The sequence below is a fragment of the Chelonia mydas genome, chromosome 8, assembly GCF_015237465.2.
Source record: "Chelonia mydas isolate rCheMyd1 chromosome 8, rCheMyd1.pri.v2, whole genome shotgun sequence".
Taxonomy (NCBI): domain Eukaryota; kingdom Metazoa; phylum Chordata; order Testudines; family Cheloniidae; genus Chelonia; species Chelonia mydas.
Genome location: NC_057854.1, coordinates 14433634 through 14460367, shown reverse-complemented (window position 1 = coordinate 14460367; position 26734 = coordinate 14433634). Strand labels below are relative to the sequence as shown.

The 26734-nt window shown below is 40.3% G+C and overlaps 1 protein-coding gene across 5 annotated transcripts in view; it reads left to right on the top strand.

Annotated features, from left to right (window-relative positions):
* ACSL6 (acyl-CoA synthetase long chain family member 6) overlaps window positions 1-25326 on the top strand; it is a 112203-nt gene extending 86877 nt beyond the window's left edge. For 4 of the 5 annotated variants that reach the window (XM_027825818.3, XM_043553007.1, XM_027825805.3 and 1 more), the window contains exons 12-22: window positions 1496-1630; window positions 2808-2942; window positions 5069-5164; window positions 5802-5874; window positions 7659-7747; window positions 9788-9904; window positions 11442-11585; window positions 12693-12794; window positions 13774-13845; window positions 17352-20734; window positions 23439-25326. In XM_027825818.3, coding sequence (XP_027681619.3) covers window positions 1496-1630; window positions 2808-2942; window positions 5069-5164; window positions 5802-5874; window positions 7659-7747; window positions 9788-9904; window positions 11442-11585; window positions 12693-12794; window positions 13774-13845; window positions 17352-17492 — 1104 coding nt within the window. In that variant the 3' untranslated portion in view covers window positions 17493-20734; window positions 23439-25326. Of the gene's footprint in view, window positions 1-1495; window positions 1631-2807; window positions 2943-5068; window positions 5165-5801; window positions 5875-7658; window positions 7748-9787; window positions 9905-11441; window positions 11586-12692; window positions 12795-13773; window positions 13846-17351; window positions 21319-23438 lie in introns of those variants that run through there. The other variant, XM_037907001.2, reaches the window with a different exon arrangement.
* Window positions 25327-26734: the final 1408 nt, after the last annotated feature.

The following is a 26734-nucleotide window of genomic DNA, read 5'->3' as shown; positions in this document are numbered from 1 at the left end:
CAGGCGCATAAGAGAGTTTAGGTGGTCAACTCCCAATGACTTCCAATGGGAGTTGAGTGCCTATTCCTTACTGTCCTTTGTGTCCTGAAAATTTCCCCTCCATGCCAACAAAAATCCAGCAATTTCAGAGATAAATAAAACTGGTCACTCACTGATACCTAAATACTGCAGGGCTCTGATATTAGATACTGCGTTTTTTTCAAAGCCTAAAATGTACAGGGGGAGTTAAGAATTAACTCTCTACACTTGACTCAGAATATCCTTGATTGCTAGCCAGTAATTTCATTTTAAATATGCTCTAAGGTTTTTTACAAAGGAATGCTTCTTTTCACCAAAATAAGAGTGTGCAAATAATTCTGTATATGGTATGTGACACAGACTGGGAGCTCTTATTATTTTTACCTCTTTTCTCACTACCTGAAACTCCCTTTTTCCCCCCTGAGGCCCTCTTGGCTCCACACTGCACCCAGACAAGGAATCTTTTGTAGGCCAGAAGACTCAGAACTGACTTAATGCTTGCGTCCCAGGGCTGAGTAGATACCTTCACAGTGCTCTCAGCCTCCGCAACAGTGGAATGCATGCCCATGTGCTGGGAATCACACTTGGATCTCCCATTTGCCATTGGGTTAACAATAGGTACATCCTCTCCTCAAAGGAAATGCATATTGGGTTATAGGATATTCTAACAGCTGCATGAAGATAGTCTCAGAAGACATAAAAAGACATGAAGGAACCTCTGTTAACCACAAAAGGGCTAGCACAGAGATTTCATGAGGAATTATACATGAAAGACTAAATGTTTTCCTAGTCCCCAGAATCAAAGGTGAGTCTAAAGAAAATAGTGTCCAACAGAACATGGAATCACAGGCTGGTCAACCTAACATTTACCTCAATCTTGCCAGAATCCAGTAGAACCCCACAGCCATACAAAGAGCTGTCTGTGAAGTATGCTCCACTGAAAGACAGTTTGTCCCCAGTCTGATGCAGTGGTCCTGGAGTGATCATGTAAGAGAACTGTGCAATCTGATTACATGACAACGTAGTAAAGAGATTTAATTGTGGAGTCAGAAAAGTTGCATAATGAGTCATATGGTAAAAATAAAAAAGCAGAAATTGGGAACTTAGGGTGGGAATTTCAAAAGTGGCTTAAAAGCTCAAGCCCCATTGAGTTCAGTGGGACTTTGGGTTCCTAGGTTATTCAGGTGCTTTTGAAAATCGCACCTTTCAGCTTTGATTCCTTTTTCTCCCACAAATTGTGCTAAATTTTGTTTTCTAAACAGGAATGCTAAGTAAAGAATCTATGATCAAGGTCCATACAAAATCAGTGTGTTTCTACCCAATTTACTATGTGGTTTAGTTGTTTTTTAAAAAAACCATTAGCCACAATTGTAAATAAAATTTCAGGAATGCGACTTTAAAACAGGGATGGGGTGCTTTGCCACAGTGATTAAATGCAAGGAAATAAGTATTCCGTTTCTCCCCCCGCCCATCACAGTCTATCATATATTGCCATGGGGGACGAATTGGATTCTTTCAAGGAGATATCCGTCTCTTATCGGATGATATGAAAGCATTGCGTCCAACCGTTTTCCCTGTTGTACCTCGATTATTAAATAGAATGTATGATAAGGTAAGTTTCATTTATTCTGTTTGTAGTAATAAAGTCAATAACTGTCTAGTAGTTAACTTAGAGACTTCCCTTAGGTTTGGCCTTTTCCCCTAACTCTCGTACATTTTTTGCCTCACTGCAAATACATTAGACCAGATCCTAGCTGGTGTAAATCTTCATAGCCTTTCTGAAGTCAATGGAGTTATGTCAGCTTATACCAGTTGAGGACCTGGCCCATTGTGTTTTAAAGTGAAATTCTGTGCATGTAGGTCCTGTTCCTGCTCCCACTACAGTCAATGGTGACATTCCCAGTGATTTCACTGGTACAGGATCTGAGCCCCAGAGTAGCACGAATCAAACTTGGATGTGCTAATGCTTTCTCTACTTTTGAGCCTGTGCTGGAGCTTGGTCCTCACTCACTGCTGGCCGTGACAGGAGAGATATAATGAGCAGCCTTAAAAGGGCTTAAATATTGCATGCTCAAGGCTGGCTTTGTGGCTAAAAATCCTTCATACTAAGAGACGGTCATCTGAGAACTCCATGGAAGGTATTTAAGAGGATAGCATATTTTGTAGCCATGTTCAATATGTGTAGAGTTTTTATCCTAAAAGTAAGAGATGGATCTAAAGGCACAAACTACTGATTTAAGCTTTCTGCAAGTTCAGGTCTTTTTGGATCTGCAGTTCTGGTTCCTCATTATCGAGATGGATACGAGGGGGTACTGATACGGAGATCCGGTTCTGGTTGCTCTCTGATAAAACATAAAGATGGCCATCATCACCTCAACAAATAACAATATTTGTGCTAGGTGCCAAATATTCTCATTCAAGTTGCTCAACCCTAGAACTTTATCATAGTTTCACCTAATGGTGCATATAATAGAAATCATAAAGAAACACTGATCATATAAATGTAGTCAACACCTCTATTCTCTTGATTTCTCCCCTCTTTTGTCTAAGGGAAAAGTAAGTATATTTCAGAATAGATTGCAACAAAACATAATTTGTACACCTACAACTGCAGCGTAGTAGTCTTAATTATACTGCTGGCATAACCGTAACTCCATTGACATCAGTAGAGTGGTGTCTGCTTTGCCCAGTGGTAAATCTGATTCTGTGACTGTTATTATAAGGATATTAATACACCCTGTTTTCTTTCTTAGCTGTGTAATCTTTCATGCCATCTTGCATTCTCTTAGATCTTTAGCCAAGCAGATACTCCATTGAAACGTTGGCTTCTGGAATTTGCTGCAGAACGTAAAAACGCTGAAGTCCAAAGTGGAATCATTAGAAATGACAGTTTATGGGATAAACTATTTTTTAATAAAATCCAGGTAAGAACTTGGGAAAAGTGACTGTATAGCTGTTGCTCAAGAAAATAGATGGAATGAAAAATTGCAGTTTTCTGCTAGTAGTTTAAAATCAGTGAAGTCAGCTTGGCTGATTTAGAAACAGTGGAATTGAAAAAAAGGGACCTAGAGAGGAGAGAGCACCATTTGTATTTCTCTTTTAATAGAGGCATTTGTTTAATCTGCTTATTTTTGCTATTCACTTTGGGTACTTGGGTGCAATCCATCCCTGTGCTGAGGGTCAGCACAACTGTAGGCATCACTGAAGTATTGCTTAAGCGCTGTTTTATGGCCTTAAGGGGTGCATAACATGAAATCCAAGATGGTGAAGAGGCAGCAGAACACTTCGCTTTTTCATGTAAAATCTCAGGAATCTGAGCACATTTTTATGTATTTTTAGGTATCCGCATAAGGGCCTCTGCTCCACAGAAATTAAGGCAGCAGAGAATTTCACCCAGAAGTTTAGCTTTATATTGAAATTCAATACATACTTCATATATCTAAATGTCCTAGGTGGGCCGCTATAAAACAATGAATAAAATACTGGGCATGAAAGAAGGAATGGCACAAAAATGAGGTTAACAAACTTATTTTCTTTGGGGCTTCCTGCCTCCTTAATCATCCAGCCTCTCTCAGGTTTACAGGGTCTTGCTCCTGTGAATTCGGTCTATTAATGAGATAGAATTGTGTTTTTTTTCCACTGAACTCCAGCAGCAAGTACTATATGTATTTGTGGCAATACTCCTCTGGCTCCTCACCAGCCAAGCTGAAATTAAAGAAAGGTGGAGGGGAAGATAAAAAGAGAAAAGGTGGGGGGGAGTATTTTTGCTGAAGACATTTAGGCCTGTTCCAAAGTCCACTGAAAGGTTCCCATTGATTTCAGTAGCTTTTGGATTAGGGCCTTAGTCAGTACATATCCCAAACCATTTTTTCCCCTAAGAAAAAGGATACAAGGCCACAAAGGAAAGCCTGTGCATTTAACATGCAATTGAACAAGAGGGAAAGGAAAACAGAATATCTGAGGGCCTGTTGGGTGCAATCTGAACAGTCCTGCTATTTGCCACAGGGTCCCACAGTAAAGCATTCCTAGGTCAGCTAAATCACTGCTATGCTGTATTACTCCAACAAGCTCGGATCCAATTAATTTTCTTAATTGGATGACTTATCCCGTGACATGTCACTTTATGTTTAGCCAGCGAAACTGATCGCTCCTTTCATTTGTGAACTGCTCACCCACAGTCTGCAAAGATAAGAGTTCAAATGATGCAGATGAGGCATTTGTCCTTCACAGATGTAAGGCAAATCAGGCTCTGCATTGATTCGGGATCTGTGACTGTGACCTTCTAACCTCAAAGTCTAAAAATTACAAGAAATTCTTTGTCTTCCTTTTTTTGACTTACAGCATAGCTGAAAAGTGACAAAGGGGTTGATGTGATATCATCTACACTACACATACTTGAAGGACATCAACATTAAAAAGCAGGCAGAATTGTCTGGGGTTGTTCAGGGAGGAATTACCAAAACAATGGGATGAAAATGAGTAAGAAAAGAATGGAGGCAGTACATTAGGGTGGGGTTTTGTTTTTTTTTTTTGGTCCTAACCATGAAGTCATATAGAGCCAGATGGATTCATGCCTGCCTCAGCACAGAAGGATGGACTAGATGACTTCTTGAGGTCCCTTCCAGCCCTACATTTCTATGATTCTATGCAGGCACACCCTTGCATCTGTGCTAGGCAGTGTTGACTTCGAAGGGGCTCTATTTGGGCAGAAAGGTCTGCCCTTGCAGAGTCAATTGCAGGACTGGAATCTAAGACTGTTTGTAATAATCTTGAAGAAAACTATGGAATCCCCATTCTTTATATGAACAGCAACGAGCCAAAGCACATGGACTTTTTGTTCTGTTTGTACAATGTTTAGTACAATGGGTTCCTGGTCCATGATGTGGCTCCTAGGCACTATGGTGGTGATTATAATTTTCTGTGTCAGAAGGGTTGTTTCTTTTGGGGTACTTCAGTTATATGCAGCTAGTGCTTTTTCTTTCAATATTTGACTGAAGGTGTATGCTCATATGGGATGCTAAGAGTTTTATTTTCTCTTATTATCTAACAGGCAAGCCTTGGTGGGTGTGTTAGGATGATTATAACGGGAGCTGCCCCTGCTTCTCCAACTGTTCTGGGGTTCCTTCGGGCAGCACTTGGATGTCAGGTACACTTCACCTATACAGTTATTCAGACGCGCTGTTATACTAGCTCTTCTAGCTGTTAAGAAATCAAGGGAAACGTAGGGACACATAGCTTGCATGCTACTAGAATTCTGCTCAGGTGGTTGGCAAAGCTAGTGGCCTTTAGAAGGAAGTGGCAAACAAGCCCTACCCTTCTCAGATGCCTGAAGCTTGCCAGAAAAAAGTTTCCAAAAAGACCGTCTTCAAAAATGTATTTCATATTAGTGCAAAGAATCTGGTTTCTCTCACAGAGGTACATACTACTTTGTTCAAGCAACTGCTATCAGTACAACTGTCCTCTCTTCCCACTATTTTCAGATTCTTACAGTGATGTTCATTCAGAATAATTCCTAACAATGAAGACCAGAGCAACTTTCCTTGTCAGTCAGTACACTGTATATAGTGTAGTTGTAGCCACGTCGCTCCCAGGATATTAGAGTGACAGGTGGGAGAGGAGGTAATATCTAAATATTACCTCACCCAGCTTGTCTCTCTAATCAACATACTGCATTGTGGTTCAAATTCACAGCATTGTGCAACAAGAAGGAAACTGAACAATGTTCAAATCATATGTAAGTATTAATCTGTCAACAGACTCAAAGCTATATATCTCTTTGTCAGATTTATGAAGGTTACGGTCAAACAGAGTGCACAGCAGGATGTACCTTTACCACTCCAGGTGACTGGACTTCAGGTAAAAATGATAGTCTCTCCAAAGAAAGGACAGAACTGTTAGTGCAGGGGTTCTCAGACTTTTGTACAGATGACCCCTTACACATAGCAAGCCTCTGAGTGTGACCCCCCCCTTATAAATTAAAAACACTTTTTTATATATTTAACACCATTATAAATGCTGGAGGCAAAGCGGGGTTTGGGGTGGGGGCTGACAACTTGTGACCTCCCATGTAATAACCTTGCAACCCTCTGAGGGGTCCTGACCCCCAGTTTGAGAACCCCTGTGTTAGTGTATTTGGAACACTTTTAGGGGGCTGTAATACCTATAGGATACTATTCAACACTTTATCATTGTGCTGAGTAATTTGGGTGAATTCATTATTTATGAAAGTGAGTTATTAATAGCACTAGCCAAAGAAAGGTAGAATTTGATCAGATGCTATGCAAGTTTTCCTAGAGAGATCTAGAACTATGCCTTGGTCTTGATCTGCAAAAATCCCCTGTCCTTTCCACTTCGGGCCTGCCTTGGGCAGAGACTACTAGTGCTATTGAATTGTGTTTGTCAGATGTAACACTGGAACAAAGATTAGGCTAACAAATTCATATTCACTTGTGACCAAAATCAGGCTTTGAGCACAGATCCAATGCCAGATAATGGGGGGAAAAGAGGATGCTTAGAGGTTTACGGTTAGTCTGGTTTAAGGATTCTAGGCTATTACACTTTCAAACCTTTGGGATCTTATGATGGTTAATATAATCAGATGAAAACTTCAATCAGCACCCAGCATGTTGTCAGTGTTCAGCAAATCTTAAATAATAAGAGTACTGCAGTATTAATTATTAATATTTATAGAATGGCTTTGGAACAGGTATAATCAAATTCATTCAAATGAATACCTGCACAACAACTGGACATAGTTTATTAGTCCCATTAATAATCTAAAAACCTCCTTTTTTAACACTAATTTTCTGTGATTGGAGTAGAGCACAGAATATGATTTCCAGTACAGATTGCTGTATATCAGCTTGTTTTTCTACACAGCAGAAAAGGCCAATTACCTGTTATGAGATGTACTGACATAATAAATTTTTCCAGTTATACTTTCACTATGTTTGTCTCACACTGTCTTCATTTTGGTGCCCTACCCAGCACATAATTACTGAACACACATTCACAAATATATATTAAGGACTGGATCCTCACTTTGTTAAATCTGCTGGTCCTAAGCAGACTTAAACCTGGGCAGATCTGTGAAGGAGTCCCCTATTGTGGACAAAACCCTGGGTGGCAGAGAACCAGTGTACCTTGCCCTTCAGAGTGACCATTCCTTGGGGTGGGCCAGAACACCTTTGTGCTCCTGTGATCTTTGTCTACCATTCCATTTTGGTCATTGACAGCTAGCATAATTTAGAGTAGCTTAAGCAGTTATAGTTTACTTTGGAGAAATTGGAAAAAGGTTGAATTTAAAGCCATTGTAACTCAAAGCCTTTGACTTTTCTAGATGATGCACAAAACAGAACTTTGGGCTCTGTTATTAACAAGTTACTCTGAGTTAAGTCTTTAAAAGAGGGGTTGATTTAATTTCCTGTTGGTCAGAGGAAGATGGTAAGGCAAAAGGGTCCTGTATTCTTACACTGAAAAATAGGAATCCTATCCAGACAGGTTAAAGGATTCTGCACACAGACACATATGCTTCAAGAACACTGAACTTCAGGAAGTTCAGCTAGAAATGGGTGATGTGCTAATAATAATCTAATGAGTGCCATTTATAGAAAAAAATGACAAATAACTTTAATTTGCAGGTCACGTAGGAGCTCCTCTGCCCTGCAATTTAATCAAACTGATGGATGTGGAAGAGATGAATTATTTTGCTTTGAAAGGAGAAGGAGAGGTATCATCTCAAACATTATATACAGCTCCTCGGTAGTTAATTCTTTGAGGCAGGCTGTCATAAAAAATCTGTGAGCCATTTGTTACTACTTGTATCTGAGAATCCTTTTTAAGTGCCCCTTGTCATAGATGTGTTCTATACTCCAGTTGAGAAATGAAAGGAAAAAAGCAGAACAGATGAACAGGTCAGGCAGCAGTAGAGCATCATAATGTTAATTACAAATACAAGGGTATTACAGAACCTCCAGCAAGTGCTACAGCTAATTACTTTTGAAGGGGCTGAGGGTTTCACACAGGCAGACCCTTACACTCACACAGAATCCCATTGACTCCAATGGGATCCCATAGAGGCATAAGGGTTCACCTAAGTGGAGCCCTTCACAAGATTAGGGCCTAGGGTTATAAGGATCAACTCATCCAGTCCTCATGCATCCCTAGTACAGTGAAAACTTTTATTGAAATAAACAATGAAGTCGATAGGACTTTCCTCTGAGTAAGAACAGCATTAGGATTGTAAGACTTGGCTCTACATGTTTAAGGTCCCAATTCTGCAAAGCATTTAACCTCAAGCTTCACTTTAAGTATGTGTTTAAGTCCCATTAAAGTTAAGCATATGCTTATGTAGTTTGCTGAATAGGGATGGCTTGTTGAATCAAGGCCTAGGTTCTGGTCCAGGTAGATACTGACTGCTATCCTGTCCCACTGACGGCTTTCAGCAGCTTGCAATAGGCACGCAGGACTTTGTGGGATCAAGCTTAGTTATTTTTATACTGCACTGGAACTAATTTATTTACTTTTTAACATAACTATTTTTCTTTTTTCCATTTATATTTTCAAATTCAATGAAAGGCCATTGATTCACAGAATAAAATCAAAGCTGAAGATTATATTTAAATTTTCCCTTTAATGTCAATGGTTGTCAGCCCATTTCATAACCTATAATATCACGCAGGCTACGTTAAAGAGAAATAGTGTAATTTCGTATTATCCCAGAGTTCTGCATTTCTAGTTTTCCTTCAGCAACAAAATCCCAGCACACTGCAATTTACTGGCGAGTGCTTAATACCATAGAATGGGGATCTGGTAGCATGGATCCTTGCACCCTTGCAGAGTCCCACTGATTTGTAGCAGGACTCTTTGCAGTCATATGCAGTTGTCCTAGTGGATCCCAATGCAGGACTGAGGCCTAAATTAGCAGCTGGAGTCTCACAAAGAATATACCCGTTAATACTTTTAATGCTCATGAAGACTCTTCAGGTAATGAGGACTCCTTAGGCTCCAGAGGTAAAGAGTTCATATTTTAGGACAAGTCCTGAGTTCTGTTCCCAATGCCCCATATGTACAGTTTAGCTCACAAACTTGGTGGGTGAAATCCCATCCCCACTGAAGTGAATGGTAACACTCCCATTGACTTCAGTGGGGCCAAGATTTCATCCAGCATCTGGATGTACAGCATGCAGTGATATGATTCACCACAGAGTACTCTATACTCCCTAATTATGTTCACAGCTTACCCTGAAATCTTTGACACTTTATTCTTGCTAATGCATTTAGGTTTTAACTAGAGATGAGCAAAATGTTCACAACAACATTCAAAATGTTCAAAATCTAAGTGTTTTCCTATTTCACTGTAAATGCAAAATATGGACCAATTTTCAGTGCAAAATATCAGCACTAAAGCTAGTTCATTTTTAGTAAAAATGATCACATTTTTGAGCAAAATTGTTGTCTTTGTAAAAAATATGAGGAAGGTTGTGATATCACATGCATTAGCAGTCAGTTTTTCTGTTCTCATGAAATATTGTCAAAAGACAATTTTGGGGCTGAGAAAAACAAACAAGAAAAGTCCAGAAAATTTCATACACAAATAGACTGCAATTCTGCACAGTTTGTTTTCCTGCTTTACACCTACATTAGTTAAAAAAATAGGGTGGGTGGTAGCATAATTTGAAATTTTGTTGGAGCACTCATATGGGAAAGAATCCACACAATTCCATAACAAAAGCTCGAGACTTTGTCAGCAACCATGTCTTTTTTGCAGATATGTGTGAAAGGACCCAATGTTTTCAAAGGTTATCTAAAAGATGACGAGAGGACAGCTGAAGTGCTGGATAAAGAAGGCTGGCTTCATACTGGAGACATTGGGAAATGGTTACCTGTATGTACTGATCAGATTCTCAGTTCTTGTGTAAATTGTAATTCCTATGTAAATTCTAAGGTAGTACTCTTGTATTTTCAAGCAAATCTTTGTTTGACTGTTTTTTGTGGAATAACCCTATGTCAATCACCAGGAGTTGGTGCGTCCTCAGAGTCAAGTCCATGCACCTGGGTCCCAGTTACAGGTCAGCTTCAGGCCTCAGCATTCCAGGTTTTAAGCAAAGCATAAAGAAAAGTTTCTGTGATATCTCATTAGTTCATGTAAGGTATCAAGCAGATTTGCCTCTCCCCAGAGGCTATTTTAATATCCAAAGCCAATCACTCCATCTTTAATTAATCTTTGGAAGAGACGACACTTTGGTACAGATGACAATCTACCCTCTGCTTGACAGAGGTCAGTTCAACTGCTTCTGAAATCGAGCCACCTCTACAGTGGCATTCAGAAATCAACTCGCTTGTTTAAAGACCAAACAGCTTGATTTTTTTTTTTTTTTTTAGAAGTACTGAATGCTCTCAAATACCATTCAAGTCCATGAGAACGGCAGGTTCTCAGCACTTTTGAAAATAAAGTTACTGCTTTCTGCAATTTTTTTTTCATATTTAAATTCTAATAGTATTTGATAAAGACTCTGTCTAAACAGCAACATCTGCACTAAAGAATAATTTTTAAAAATTATCAGGTGAAAAAAATATCCTACCCAGAACAAGAGGTGGGAGGACAAACTCAAAACAAAACTGGGAAACTTCTGAATACCAAAGCATTTTCATTATCTTTTGAGTTCTTTAAACACCATTATTCTGGACCCTGTTTTACACATACAAATGCAGGCACACAGAGCACTTTTTCAGACTGAAAAGTGAGGGGAGAAAAGACTTTCTTTTCCCCGCCCCAATGAAATTTCTTATTTTCTTCTGTCTTTCAGAAGAAAGACAATGTATATCAAAAACTTGCTGGTTTCAATGTATAAATGGGCATTTGGCAGAAATGTCACAAAAAGCAAAATTTCTGGGTAGCATGATGGCCTGGGACAAAATGACAAATGTGGTCATGAAGTATTTTTTGGTATTTTTAAACAGTTCTGACTACCAGAATAGCACTTTCCTTCCCTGTGTGATGACGATTGAGTTTATAATGGAAGTTTGGACGCATCCTTAAAGAGACTCCATCATGGCTGATGGGCTGAAAATACAACCTGTGTTTGAGAGACTATATTTATCAAAAATGTCCTCCTGATCCTGAAAATCTCTTTTCCAAGTGAGGGCTGGAAGACTGATTAAATTCAACCTTTTCTGCTGGGCAGTTCACCACCAATAAATCCATAGTAGGGCCAGTTTTCTGGGTTCAGACACTCTTGCTCTGATCTTTGCTCTGCCTGGATAGTCCACTCTTGTTGGTAGACAGGGGATTGTGCACCTCCTCCCAGTTTTATTGTTAGCTTTTTAATGAAATGTAAAGTCAAGTGCAAAAAATACATTGTTTACTGGGCCTGTATATTCAAATAACCATTTTGGTAACCATCATCTCTCTTTCCCAACAGAGTGGGACACTGAAAATTATTGATCGGAAAAAGCATATATTTAAACTTGCTCAGGGAGAATATATTGCACCTGAAAAGATTGAGAATATCTACATCCGCAGTGAGCCTATTGCCCAGATATATGTGCATGGAGACAGCTTACAGGTAAAATGTAACACTTCAAAATAATTTTAGAGCCAGACCCTCTGCTTGACAGGTTCTGCGCCTGGCACCAAGGGGTCAGTAAAGGTTACCTTTCTATCCCTCACCATCCTCCTCCCCAACTCTGGAATGGGCTCAAAGCTAGTTAGGCCCCCAACCACTCGAGTGACTATACACAGCTTGGGGAATGGGCGACAATCTAGCCTCTAAAGCTACCTCATTTTCCTCCTTCAAATCCCTCCTTAAAACTCTCCTGTGCCATGAGGCCTACAAATAACTTGACAAAGGTTAGGCTGCTGGGGTGCTGAGACTACTGGCATCAACTTTTAGAAATAGAGGACAGCGGAGCACATGCTAGAGCTGCACTTTAATTCACAAGTGCAGGACCCTTCATCACTTAAGTCCTGCGTAGTACCTGCATGTGAGAGATCTGTCTGCCAAGTGCTCACGCAGGTGGGCAGAACTATTCTCTGTATTAAAACAGAATAGTTAGGGGCATGTTTTCAAAAGTGGCTTCTGAAATTCTGCCCACAAAATTCTACTCACTAAAGCTTTGTGTGTGAAAAACCTGCTTTTGTGCACACAGTGGAGATAGCTGCGTGTGTAAGCATCCAGTTTACATATGCAACGGTTGGTGTTTTTACATACCAACAGGTACAGTTTCAGACACTGTAACAACTAACCTTTACTCACCGATCATGCCCTTGAGCCAAATACATATTTCTCTTTGACATCAATATGATTTCCCCGGATGGTCAGAGATCCATGAATGGAATAGTAATAAACAAAATGGACCAAGTTCTGCTCTCACTTATACCAGCGTAAAAGCAAAGTAACTTTGTTAGCTTCAGTGCAGAGTAGAACTCAAATTGCAGAATCTGAGCCAATGTATTATATTTTTTCTGGCAAATATATTAACTGTCACTTTAGGGCTCTTTTGTCTGAGGAGAAGAAATGTTCATCATAAATACTTCATCATGAAATTTTAGCCAAATACATTGCTGCATTGAAATGATTAAATCCGGCAAACTAAGATTATTTATGTCCTGGAATATTATATTTTAAATATGGTTCTTTCCTCAGCTGATACATTTTTTTTTTCTGATACAGGCCTTCTTGGTGGGAATTGTTGTACCTGATTCTGAAGTCATGCCAGGCTGGGCAAAGAAAAGAGGGTTTGAGGGAACATATGCAGAGCTCTGTAAAAACATGGTGTGTCCTTAAAAATACATATGTGTGTGTGTGTTTAAGTAACAGTGATCTGTAAGATGCAGCACTAGGAAATGATAGCACTGAAATAAAGGTATGCTCACATAAAAGAGAATAGGCAAACCAAGCCCTTAAGCTCCTTAACATCGTTCTTATTTAGTAGCACTACTAATGGCACTTTCCAAATATGTAAGAAGACAAGGTCTTCAGTGATCTTACACCTGCATATTCCACTTCTTTTCCCCTCAAGCACTGAGCATCACCTGCTGTCATAGACAGAATACTGAACTAGATGGATCATTTGTCTGTGTCATTATGACCATTCTTCTGAATGTTTCTGTGAATACATATCATACGGTTCTTTTTTATGCAATCTCTTTTTAGACTCGTATGAAAGGTAACTTCTTTCCTATTAATGTTTAACTCAGCTAAAAAATTCAAAGTAGTTGTTATAAATAATGGCAAGATGCAAAGTTTTTAAGTGAAAATATTCTATGTTGGTGGCTAAAGTGAGGCACTTATTCCTATTTAGGCACCTTAATAAGCAGAATGGTTTTTAAGAAGTACTGAGCACCAACTAGAGTCATGAAACATAGATGATTTAAGCCACAATCCATTTACACACACACTTAACTTTAAAAGCACATGAATACCACTGAAGTCAATGGGACTATTCGGGCACTTAAGAGTTTGAAGGATTAACGCTTTAAATGTCTATCCTCAACCAAAGTTTGAAAACGTTAGCCTTACATTTTCTGCTGTATAAAAATATTATCACATTACTTATTTATAAAGCATTCATACGTTTTCTATTTATAAAGGAATTTCTTTTAAAGCAACATTTGCTAATTGATGTATGAACTGCCAGAATCAACAGTGTATTTGTGCTTTGATCAGTAAACTTTATTTTCCTGCTGAATAATATCATTGGATGTAAAGATGTCTCTTGAAGGGTAATGGAAAACTATGTGTTCTAACCCAGGAGCTGACACAAGCAATAATGGAAGATATGGTGCGGCTAGGGAAGGAGGGTGGACTTCATTCTTTTGAGCAGGTATGATAACATTATTCCCTATGGTCAGAAAACTCGACCCTTTATGATGAATAGGCAGTTGTTAGTATGCATCATATAAAGCCTAAATGTCAGATTATGTTGTGTCCGTAAGTAATTATAGCTTGCATTTGTGTCTTTCTTAAACTCTTTAGCCCCTAAGAATGCATGAATATTGCCACAAAGGTCCACAGTAATAAAAGCCTCATTATTATTTTGATGGTTCTATGCAGGAATTTTGTGAAAGCACCACTATGCCACTGACAAATTATTTTTATCATTTTTGATTAAATAAGGACTATAGTCCCTGATCCTGTTTTCTGCACACAGCAGGAGCCAGAGTAGATTCAGTGGGAGTTATGGGTGCATAGGGAATACAAGAGCAGGCCCTATATAATCCCTGGTATAATCACCAGAGGTCAAGAACAGTATTTTTAGGAGCCTGATCCTACTCCCATTGACAGCAATGTTGCAAAGTAGGATCAGGTTTACAGTACCATTCATGTAACTGACCTAGAAAATACAGCTGCTCTGTTTATTTTCAGTGCATGCACTAATCCTTTTCTAACGCTTGCCTAAATATTTTCTGCAACAGAATTACAAACGTTCAAGCAGGAAAATTCTGAAACTGATGCAGTATTTCATGGTAGCAATAATATAGATCAAAACACATAAAAAGGCTAACATCAAATGTTTCTTTAAAAGTTAATGTTTTATTGCATATCTGTTATTAAAATATTAATATAAAAGTGAATATCTAAGACATTATTTAAATATCACTAGTAAGCTTCATTTATTTGTGTTTTTGCTTGAGAAGTCCAGTGAAAATCTACTGTGTTAAAGAGTTTGCAGAAGCTCCTGAAACCTTAAATCTCTTTGTCTCCATTTTTCTGACAGTTCCATAACTGATAAAAGAAATTCCAGATGGAGCATGGATCATAATAAATGAAATTGGCTGTCTAGTAATTACCTGGGTTGTTCCTGCCCTAATCTTCACACTATGAATACCCTTAACACACCAGTTCTACTGACATGCATTAAATAAACTGTGAGGTTATGAGGTAAACTCTGCTGCAATGCTAAAAAATATAGAAAGAAACCATATGAAATGGAAATACAGTACCTGAATGTATTGCAGTTCGAAAACAAGGGTCTATTGTGTAGAGCCTCATGTGTAGAGCAGTATGTGATTGTTATGACCTAACATTGGGCCGGATTATCTCACCAGTATGGACCATACAGAGATGTCCCACTGCCCAGGTCCACCTTTCCCATAGATGGAGTTGTGTGAAATTTTTCAGACGAGTAGTTTATTTGCCAAAAAATATAGTTTCAATCAACCCAAAACTACTCACTGTTTGACCCCTCTGCCTAGTGTGGAGAAGGGATTTAAATTTGGGTCTCGGAGATTACTCCAGTCATTGGGCAGTGGGATGTTCTAGGGCAGGTCTTTCTCAGACTCTCCTATTTAAGCTATTCCACTGAGTATAAATACTTAGACATGACCTTCGGTCTCACACCTCCCAGGTGAGTGCCCTAACCACTAGACTATAGGGTCATTCTCACTCTCTGGTCTAATGACCGCTTAAATAGACATTAACTAAAACAAGCAAATCCAAGAGTTTTTAAACAAGTCTAATTAAAAATCCATTCCCCTCACAATTGCTCCACTTTCACTACCTTGGTTCTTGTAATGTCACCATTTCACTAGTTCTCCAGTAAGCCTTCTGAGCAGAAAAGCACTTCTGAGCAGAAAAGACCTGAATTTCTGATATATAAAAATCCTTTGGACATTTTTAGTAGATCCAGGCCAATATATTCTGGATGTCTGTCATAGGGATTTTTTTTTTTTATTAAAAGAAGATAGTCACAAGTGGTATGTGAATTTACCAGAAACTCTTCCCTTTGGTGTGGGACTATATCTTATGCTATACTGCAGAACCCTTTGCCACCCAGGCCAATTTTCCTCTAACTCTTTTCTTGAATTTAGGCAGGACAGTGTTAGTTTGAGGGGTCATGTAATTTTAATCAGACTCTTTCATAATCTTTTAACTAGCTATAACATTAATGCACAAAGTTTACCATTTTAAGAACTTTAAAAATAATTGCTGTACCACTATGTTGTTCTTTTATGTAAACATTTTGTATATAACTACATATAAGTCACGACTTTCAAAAGGTGCTGCAGTTTTTGAGTGCTCAACTCGGAGACAATTTAGAGGATGGGTGTTCCAAAATCATGCCCCCTTAGTGCGTCTCAAGTTAAGCACCCAAAAATTACAGAACTCAAAATCATTAGTCCCTTTTAAAAGTCACTTGGCCACAGTATATAAAGAAATTATTTGTGGTCCCTACATTTTGCCCCTGAAATAAAATGCACACAGGGAAAAGAGAGCCACAGAATTTAATGGAATAAAACGGTCATTCTTAAACCACATTTCCTACAACTCCTAGTCTGTCCAAATGTGAAGAGGATTGGTGACGGACAAAAAAAGCAGAAGATGGCTAAGGAGTCCTGTCTGAACCATGTGGATTGTGGCCAGCCAGACAAAATAGTTTTCTACTGTCTCCCACCACCAGCACCACCATAAATATAGCGGAAACACAACCCATCCCCATTTGTGCCACCAAGCTTCCTGCTGTGCTCAGACGCCGTGGATTAGTAAGGGCAGCCTTGTAAAATTCTCTTTACCTGGGATGAGTGATTTTTATCACTGTAACTGGTCACTAAAACACCATTCTTTTTTTGCATGATCATTATCATGTTAACTTTGGATCAGAAGACTTTTATGCTGGCTAGTAAAGCTTCATGACAGCTTTGCAAGGCTGAGTCAGTGCTGTTTAGTGTCTTTGGGCAGATTTAAATCCATGCTTCAGAAAGATCATGCCCCTTAGTATGATTTCTCCTTCTCCTGACTCTGTGACACCCTCCTGTCTTCTGTGACTCTTCAGCTATGTGGAAATATTGTAGATGGGGCAACATCACATATAGCCACATTTCCCCTCTGCTTGAGCCACTCTGAGTTTTTTGGGGATACGCTCCTTTGCATACCACGCAGTGGAACAAGAGCACAGCAGACTGAATGCATATTTATTTTAGGGACGGGGGCAATATTTTGCGGGGAGCATGTGGACAAAGGTTTATGGTGCAGGGAAAAGATGATGCTAATAAAAGCATGAAGGACTGATTGAGAAGTGGTGAGATACAGCCATAGAATGGACAGGTGGTGTTCACACTTCATCATGCCACTCTGTTAGTGCTTCTTAATTCCAACCTGCAACACAAATATTATATCCGTCCTGAGAATTCTGTTAAACAAGAAGAGTGTGTGGATGCTTTGTGATATGGACAGACAACTAGTAGGATTGAAGATGGACCCAGCAAAGTCATTTTTGCTGATAACCTAAGCAGAATCGTTATGATTTCAGGAGTTTTGATTAGTACTAATTATTAATAGTGGATGATGTTAGTTTAGTCTTGCCATAAATATATTTATTTTCTATTTCAGGTCAAAGCCATTTACATCCACTCTGATCTATTCTCAGTACAAAATGGCTTGCTGACACCAACGCTAAAGGCTAGGAGACGAGAGCTAAGAGATTACTTCAAAAAACAAATAGAAGAGCTTTATTCAAGTGTCTCCATGTGAAGCGGCAGGAAAATTCTTCTGAATAATGTACTTTGTAGCAATATTAAAGTACATACTCAAAAGTACAGAGCCAGAATGACACAGTTGAAATGAATAAGCATCTGACCTTATGTCTGAACCTTTTGTTGTTCCAAGACCTCATCACTGATATAACAGTAAATTTCCTTTTTCATCAGCTGTAGTACCTTATCTTTTTACAGTCTGTACGCTATAGGAGACTACTGAAAACTACGCTACATATCCATATAAAGATACATAAATTCCAGCACAACTTAAAGTATATCATGGAAGGTTATATTATTATTAATGCCCCCAAACAGTATTGATTACACATCAGGAAAAAGGTATGTGATATATCTGTTGATATGATTGTATATAACATTATAGATTATGACTAAAATCCTGGATAATTCAATAATGTGGTCTACCTCAAACATTCAAAGGCTGATAATTAAAATCATAACTAAATCTGTTTTCCCTAACCTAGAACTTCAAGTTAGATCTTTGGTCGTTTTGTTTTGTGTTTTTTTTAAGTGACAGCTTTTATACTCTGCAAGACATAAATTCCATTGACTTTATGTAATCATCAAAGACCTGACTAACAGAGAACAAGGAATAAATTTCCTGATTTCATTTGTATGTAATATGCCCATCAGCATATTAGGCGTAATGCAAAAAGCCAGATTAATACCACTTCGTAATTGCAAAAATATTTTAGGAAGTTATACAATTCCCTGTATTTCTTTTTTTCAATGCATCTGAACTCAGTTTATAGCGTGGCAGATAGATCTTCCTTGAGATGCTGACTCAGCACAGTATGCCCATGGGCTCACAAACGCGCAAGCTGGGAAGAATGTGGAAGCATTGGTGGCTCTGTGGCAGACTGATCTATTCACAAGGGTCAGCTTTCTGTGGGAGCTACAAAATAAAAAGCTTCACAAGAGGAGGAGAACTAGTGTAAATGAGCCCTCACCATCCTATACACTCCTGATTCTTAATTTATTGCTTCACATGGTGCTAGTGCTGTGCAGTCCGGCCAGATTAACTCCCTGGCACAGCTGCCGGCAGAGGAATGGAGCTCTGGCCCAATGTATGAACTATAATTGTGAACAGTGTTCAGTAAAACAAATTTACTTGCTAGAAATGATGGCATCATATCCCCATTGCTGTAGCGCAATGGTAAAGGGCCTCCCTTGTGTTGCTGGAGTGTTACTCCTGAGTGCCCATGTTGCTGAGGGGGAAGCTTCCTTGACGGTTTTCCTTCCCACCACCATGGTGAGATGGCATGGTGGGAGGTAAGGTTACCACCTGGCTGGTATTTGACCGGCCTGGCCAGTTTTTTTATGGATTTACCAGAAAAATACTTTAGTCTGCCAGCTTGTTTTTTTTAATGTGGGCCTAAGGATTTGCATTATTATCATAATACACTTGGATATCTAATGTCAAAAGTCGGTGTCCAGTTAAAGATGCTGCGGTGTTCCCACTTCTGCAGTTTAAGCGATAACCGCTCAAAATTGGTGTTTGAAAATACAGTAGCTGTCTGCCCACCAACAGGCAAGTGCAGCATGCATGTGTGTGAGAGAGGGATTGAGTCATAAGAGAGTGATAGTATCATGTGTTATCTTTAGGGTGACCATATTTCCCAAGGGGAAAATGGGACACCCCCAGCCGCTTACTCGAGGTGCCGCCCCTCCTGGAACGAGGCCAATGCCGGTCACTGGAACCCTGCCACTCCCCCCTTCCCTCCCCATGCAAGGCTGTTGCTGGTCACCTGAACCCTGCCCCCTCCACAAGGTTGTTGCCCGGTTGCTGGAACCCTCCTGTATCCCTGCATGCTGGAATGCTTCCCTTCCCCCTCCCCCTTGCATGGGGCTGGCATCTCTACTCGCCTCCCCCGCATGGTCCTCCACATCGCAACCCGCTTTTCTGCAAAAGTGGGCATTTGTCCTGATTGCTCTTGCCAACTGATCAAGTTGGCAAGAACAAACGGGACAAATGCCCACTTTTGAGCAAAAAAAAAAAAAAAAGTCAGGACGGTCAGGACAGGGCTTAAAAAAGGGACTGTCCCGGCCAAAACGGGACGTATGGTCACCCCAGTTTTCTCTCTAGATATTACAGGTGGCTGTTTGAAGGGGAGGAGGGTTGCAGAGTTACCTTATGGTTGGGGTTGCAGCAGGCTTGGTGGGTGGTAGTGGGGGGAAGGTACTGGGTTTTTTTGCATTTCAAAAGTGGTAACCCTAGTGGGAGGGGGCACAGGTTTCTTTCTTTTTCTTTCTGATGAGTCTTGGAAATTGAGCTAGGGAAAGATTGATCTTTGTGCTACAACCACTTTAAAATTTGTCACTGACTGAATCAAGATCTATCAAAGAAGGACCTTCCCTATATTTTGGACATTTGCACAGCTCTAATACAATTCCATGATCTAAATTACCATATAAAGCCGTTGGTCTGGATAAAGCCTTAGCCTTCACTGTGGCAAAGGGGAAGCCGCTAGAAAGGCAATATCTCCCCAGTGGAATAGGAGCAGACTCTGGAACTACATGCTCAAACTGCATGGTGTTAAAAGCTGCAGGCCTACACCATTCAAGGAACCTGAGGACACTCCATGAGCCAACAGCCTTGGTGGCTTCTTCCAGCTGAACAGGGTCCTAAATTATTTTTTTTAATAACTGCTATTAGTTACGCCAATCCACACACTCGCATGGGGCTGCTAGATGACCTGGTTTGCTAGGGCAGTAAATACAAACTTATTTTTCTGTCTGAGACAAGTCCATCATTACTTTTCATACTAAAAAGCCTAAATTAAATTATTAATCTAAACTGTCATATACCTTCCTTCTGAAATTCCATTGCATGCTTTAAAAGAAATGAAATAATTGAACTAATGAGCTAGTTTTATGCAGAGCCTGTTCTATTAAAGAGATTTCAGAGCAAACAGCTAAAACTACACAGGCGACTGCGTCTGTTACATAATCTCACTTGTACAGCACTTGTTTATCTGATTTATCAAATGTGCATTCTATGGGCCTGATTCTTCATTGCCCTGCATCTTGTATAGTCCTTTCCATCAGTACAAAATTGGTGTAAAACACAACCATTATAATCTGGTAGTGTTTTACACTCATGTTACACTGATATAAATGACTATCCACAGTGCAAAGCATCAGGTGCGATACCTTTTTTCTCCTTTAAGCAAATATGATCTACTTTAGGAACCAGTAACTAGTTCCTTAAATAAACAGGTGTGTAAAAAAGAAGCTATTTTCCTCTGACCTTTCTCTACAGCATGAATTTAATTTACTTGCCTTTTCCTCTAAAGTGATTCAGTCCACCTGACCTGTCCAGACAACTAATCTCTAATTTTGTATAAATATTGAGGATCCTTATTTGAATTTACTTATGGCTTACATGCTTGTTAACTTTAATACTAGAGGGGGTGGGAGTAGGAAGAAAATATGTACATGACCACACCAAGGTGATGTAAAATTTGGAAAGAATTGGCTCAAATGAACATTTTTCTACAGCCATATCCTGAAAGTGTGTAAATTTTTAAATCTTGGGGGAAACCCTTGGTACATGAAATAAAGCCACCCCCACCCTCCAGTCATTTTATCTTGTGTAATTAGAACTTCCTCTGCAGATCATTCTTAGCCTCATTAACCTCGGAAACGTTAGAAGGGATAAAAACCTCAAATGAATATGTGCCTAAATATGTTCTTTAACATAAGCACTAATATGCTTTCCTTCAGACATCTGGCACACCTGTCTTCCTTTTGCATGCTTTGTTTTTTCCTTAAGTGAAAATATTTATTGTAGCCACTGCAAGGAAAATCCCAGTGTTCATTAGGTTTGAGTTCCCCTACGACCTCTTTATAGTATCTCAGGGTAATAATTTACACTGTGTGTTATGTATCTTTGTCTTATTTGAGAATTCCCCTTCAAAACTCAAGTGCTATCAAAGAAATGATAGTATGTACTGGTCTTCTCCTAAAGCATTTCTACTCTGGGTGGCTTAAAAATAAGTATTTTAATCTTATCACTTGAAGGTATAGGGCAGGGGTCGGCAACCTTTCAGAAGTGGTGTGCTGAGTCTTCATTTATTCACTTTAATTTAAGGTTTCACATGCCAGTAATACATTTTAATGTTTTTTAGAAGGTCTCTCTCTCTATATTATATAACTAAACTATTGTTGTATTGTAAAATAAACAAGGTTTTCAAAATGTTTAAGAAGCTTCATTTAAAAATTAAATTAAAATGTTGATCTTACGCCGCCGGCCCGCTCAGCCCACTGCTGGTCTGGGGTTCCATTCACCTAGGCCGGCAGTGGGTTGAGCAGGGCCTGCGGCCAGGACCCTGGCTGGCAAGGGGCCGGCAGCCAGAACCCTAAACCGGCAGTGGGCTGAGCGGCTCAGCCCGCTGCCGCTCAGGGGTTCCGTCCGCCGGCTCCTGCCAGCCGGGGTCCTGGCTGCCGGACCCGCTCAACCCGCTGCTGGTCTGAGGTCCCGGCCCTACTTACCTTCTCCCTAGTTCTGGCCATTCTCTTCCTCTCTCTCTGCACTGAGCTGAGGGTGGGAGCGCACTGAGCACGGGGCTGGGGATGAAGGAGCAGGCTGGGGGTTGGGGTGTAGGGTCTGGCCAGGAGCTAGAATGAGGGAGGGGGCTCAGGGTTGGGGCAGGAGGTTTGGGTGTGGAGTGCTTATCTGGGCAGCTCCCATTTGGTGGGAGGGGTGCAGGTGGGAATATGTGTGTGGGGGGAGGTGCAAGAGCTCCCATTTGGTGCTCAGGGTAGGGGTGGGGATGTGGGGGGTGCATGAGGTGTGGGGGGGCTGGGTATGTGGGGGGGTGCAAGAGTCAGGGCAGAGGGCTGGGGGCATGTGAGGGGGGGTGCAGGTGTCAGGGCATGAGGTGTGGGGGGCCTGGGTATGTGTGGGGGTGCCAGAGTCAGGGCTGGGGTTGTGGGGGGGGGTGAAGGAGTCAAGCAGAGGGCTGGGTGTGTGTGAGGGGGTACAGGTCTCAGGGCAGGGCCTTGGGGTGTGCGGGGCTGCAGGGCTCAGGGCAGAGGGCTGGGTGTGTGTGAGGGGGGGTCAGGGCAGAGGGCTGGGGGTGTGGGCTGGGGTCGTGGGGTGCTCACGGCAGGGGGCTGGAGGGGATATGCCCGCTTCCCCAAGGCCCTGCCCCCGCTTCTTCTCTGCCTCCGCCAGGAGCAGCGAGCAGGCTGACTCCGCTCCTCCCTCGCAAGGGCCATCACCTGATTGGCTGGTAGGGACAGAGAGGAGGAGGAGGAGGAGGAAGGGCAGGGACCCAGCACACTGCGGGAAGAGGCAGGGGAGCCGGCAGGACCAAGCTTCTGCGCCTTGCCCTCTGCCCCCGCGGGAGGGGGCAGGGAGCGGAGAAGAGCGGGCAGGGCAGGGCCGGATTTTTAATCCCGGCAGGCAGCAGCGTGCCATTAAAAATGGGCTCGCATGCTGTCTTTGGCATGCGTGCCATAGGTTGCCGACCCCTGGTATAGGGGCTGATTCTGATACAAACCAGAGAGAAGAAAAAGTAGTAACTCCACTGAAGTCAATGGAGTTACACTGGTGTGAAATCAGGGTGAGATCAGAATAGGGCCCCTGTGGCGTGCCGTCCGTCTGGTCCCCCAAAGGTGGCATTACCTTGAGCAGACTAGTATGTTGAGGTAGTTCTACAATTCATTTTCCTTCATAATACGATGTGCTCTTCCCCTTTATATCGTCAAAAAAGAGTTTCCTTGGGCCTGATACTATGTCAACTGAAAAAGGTTGCCTCCTGTGCTCATATGAGAAAACCTGATTCAAACATACCTTCAAGCCCAATCCCCTTGACAGAATAATGCATAGTTATATATATCTATCTGATGTTCTTCACTCAGTATATTGCACAGCCAACATACCTCTCCTGCCCCAGAAACCATCAAAGAAACAAAGGTTTCAGAGTAGCAGCCGTGTTAGTCTGTATCCGCAAAAAGAAAAGGAGGACTTGTGGCACCTTAGAGACTAACATTTATTTGAGCATAAGCTTTCGTGAGCTACAGCTCACTTCATCGGATGCAAAGAAACAAAGAAGACACACGATAGAACTCACACAGCACTGAGTCCTAACCTTACAGGACGGGCAATATGTGTAATTAAGTAATGCGGTATTGAAGGGCAAATAAATGTTCAGGATGAAATACTTGATTCTACAGTGTACATTATAGAGAAGAAGTGGTAATTCCTTTGCTGCTAAAGTATGCTTTTACAGTACATTATGCAATTGCTACTATCTCAGCAACAGTAAGGTCCAGTGTCATTACTGCCTTGGGTATGATTTTGCTGCATATAACAAAGTAATTTTTCTTTAATAATTCTTCTAGAATGAAACAAATTGAGTTAATTTCTTTTCCATGTGTGAAAAGCACAAACTTGTGATCTATATGTAAATAAACTATGATAAGATGAATGTAAATTCAGAAAGAATACACTATTTTTGCATGACAACAGACCACTTAAAGATGTGTTGATGTCTCACAGAAAACTTTAAAAAACATTTTGAGGGGCAATTCTATCTAAATTCTGCATTTCTCTTGTTCTGTTGTTATAAGGGAATGGATATATGAAAACAGGATCTTTGTTGCTTTTTGGAGTTCTCCTGTGCCTCTTTTCCTAGGGTTCCATTTCTGCAAGAGGTAGAGTATCTATTGTCAGCTGTTAAGCTGTCTTTGCTCCTGTTTGGAAATTGAGGGCACTCAGCATTCATTTTGGAGAAGGTACTAAAGCACTATCAGGCCCATGTTCCTTAATTAAAAAATTATTACTGGCGTAAACGGGCACAACTCCACTGACTCCAATGAAATTATGTATTACACCCGCAGTAATTTAGGCCAAGCGAGTGTCTGTGAATCACAATTAGTTGCTATAATTATGATGTCACACAGATCATTGTATTTTAAAATAAAGAATTAACAAGAGGAGATTAATTTTTAAGGAATAAGCTCCCAGATGAAATTCTGGCCCCACTGAAATCAATGGGAGTTTTAACACTAACTTCAGTGAAGCCAGGATTTCATTCCTATCTTTAAGCCAAAGCCTTTAACATTCAACAGAGAGGGGAGAACACCAGAAAATTGTACCTAAGTGGAACTGTTCCTAAATAGAATGTTTTCCATGAGACATCAGAGCCTCTTTAAACCCTGCACTTTAATATACCATTTTGTTATGCATTTAAAAAAACGTAACTGCAACAAACACACAAATAAATCAGACATTTTCCTAACTGTTGCTTATTCGATTTTCAACTGAAATGAAGGGATTAAAATCTATTACTTATAAATATGTGTAAAAAGGCATCTTAACTGTAGCAAAAGATTTTTCAGTTTGGGTATATTAGCATGTATATCAAAAATATAAAAAGCATCTATGTAAACTTTTGTAAAGAACTAAACTGTCACATTTCTCAAAATTGCTCATAAAATATTCTTGTGCATTGATTTACAATAAAATCTTTTATAAAATCTTATTCCAACACTCTGTCCACATGATCAGAAAACAGTCATTCAGAATGTGTGCCTACACTAAACATACGGAAAAAAACCAGTGAGCAAAGGAATATTGGAACCTGAGATCAATGTTAGCAATCTTTAATGAACTGGTTGTTTCAAATTTCTCTGAAGATGGCCATACAGCAGCCTTTCTGTAATGGTTTCAGCTCACTGTTGTTTTAAAACAAACAAAAAAATAACCAAATGTGTAAGCTTGTTTAATAGAATTAACTACTGGGAATGCATAGTATTTTTTCAGAACTTGTGCTTAAAACAATAAAGTTTCAAATTATTCAGTCTCATTCCAATTTTTGTGTGCATGTACAGTCTCAATATCACAGCTTCAAAGAATTCAAAAAAATTGTTACAAAAGTTAGTAAAATGAAATTTATCTAGCTAAATATAATCAGAGTGCTCTGTTAGACTAACACATTTTGATCAGAAAAGTACTGTACCATTAAAAACTTGGATTCAAGTAGCACTCAACTGGCTCATAAGAATTCCAAGCAGCGAAATTATACGACTAAGCCTATATGCATATGAATTTATGAACCAAGAACAGTGAAGTGGAACTGAGATGCTGTCCAGATTGTTCTCTTCAAAAGGATCCCTCCCTGCTGGACAAGGCAGGATTCCTCAGTGCAGGCTAAGGGGATGTACACGCTTTCTTGCTCCTCTGGGCAAGAGCACGCTGTGGTCCTGGCTTGCACTTGCATGCATTGCTGGCCCTTGAGCACTGGGCAGGGTATGGCAGTAAGGGTGAACTGACATCTGATACAAAAAACTAGAAGCCCAAACATTAAAGGGACGTGTTAATTTAAATTAAATATGTTTTTAAGCAAATTACAGTATTTGAAAATTAGTGTCTTTCATCTATGTGACCCAAGAATTTTGTGCTTGCTGTGCTACAGCGGCTGACATCACATACACCTCAAACTCTACTTTGTTATTAGTGATCCAAAAGAGATGCAGAAACCAAGGGCCACATTCACACCATGGCAAACAAAGAGCCTTTCAATTCACCTTTAAAATAATTCGGTGCATTCAGTCACATAGTGCAGGATGTGCAGCTATGGTCTCTTACAGTAAATACACTCTTCAGTGGCCTAATTAAAAGCAATACTCTGTATAGTTAGTCACCACCTCAGCAGCTCTGGTGCAACTGATCTACATAAGGGTGTTAATTTCTCCAAATTGCCTGACAGATACCGACAGACTGGAGGAAGTTCAGAGGAGAGCAAGAAAAATGATGAAAGGAGCAGAAGGAACAACTTAAGATAGAAACTTTCCCTGCCTAGGTCTATCTCAGGAGAAGAGGCCTTGGAGCCTCTTAAACAAGTGTATGTGGGGTTGTGGGGAGGTGAGGACTCACAAGCAGATTTGAGGTGACACCCTATCATATGTACTTCACATAGGGCCCCAAACAGATGAAGCCGGTCCAGTGAAGCCTAGGTCCAGCCCTGCCGGATGTCAATGATCCTGTTGTAGAGAAAAAAACAAGCTAGTTCAATTTTTCCTGAGTCAGAACAATAATCCCTTGTTTTCGATGAACAAATCAAGAACATACAGGTCTCCATGAAAAAACAAGGAATTTGCCAGAATATGTCATCCAATCCATATGTTCTCTCTCATCTTAAATTACACATCTGAATCAACTACAGATTCCTCAGTGTTGCGTTTTACACTCACAGAAAGCCAACATGT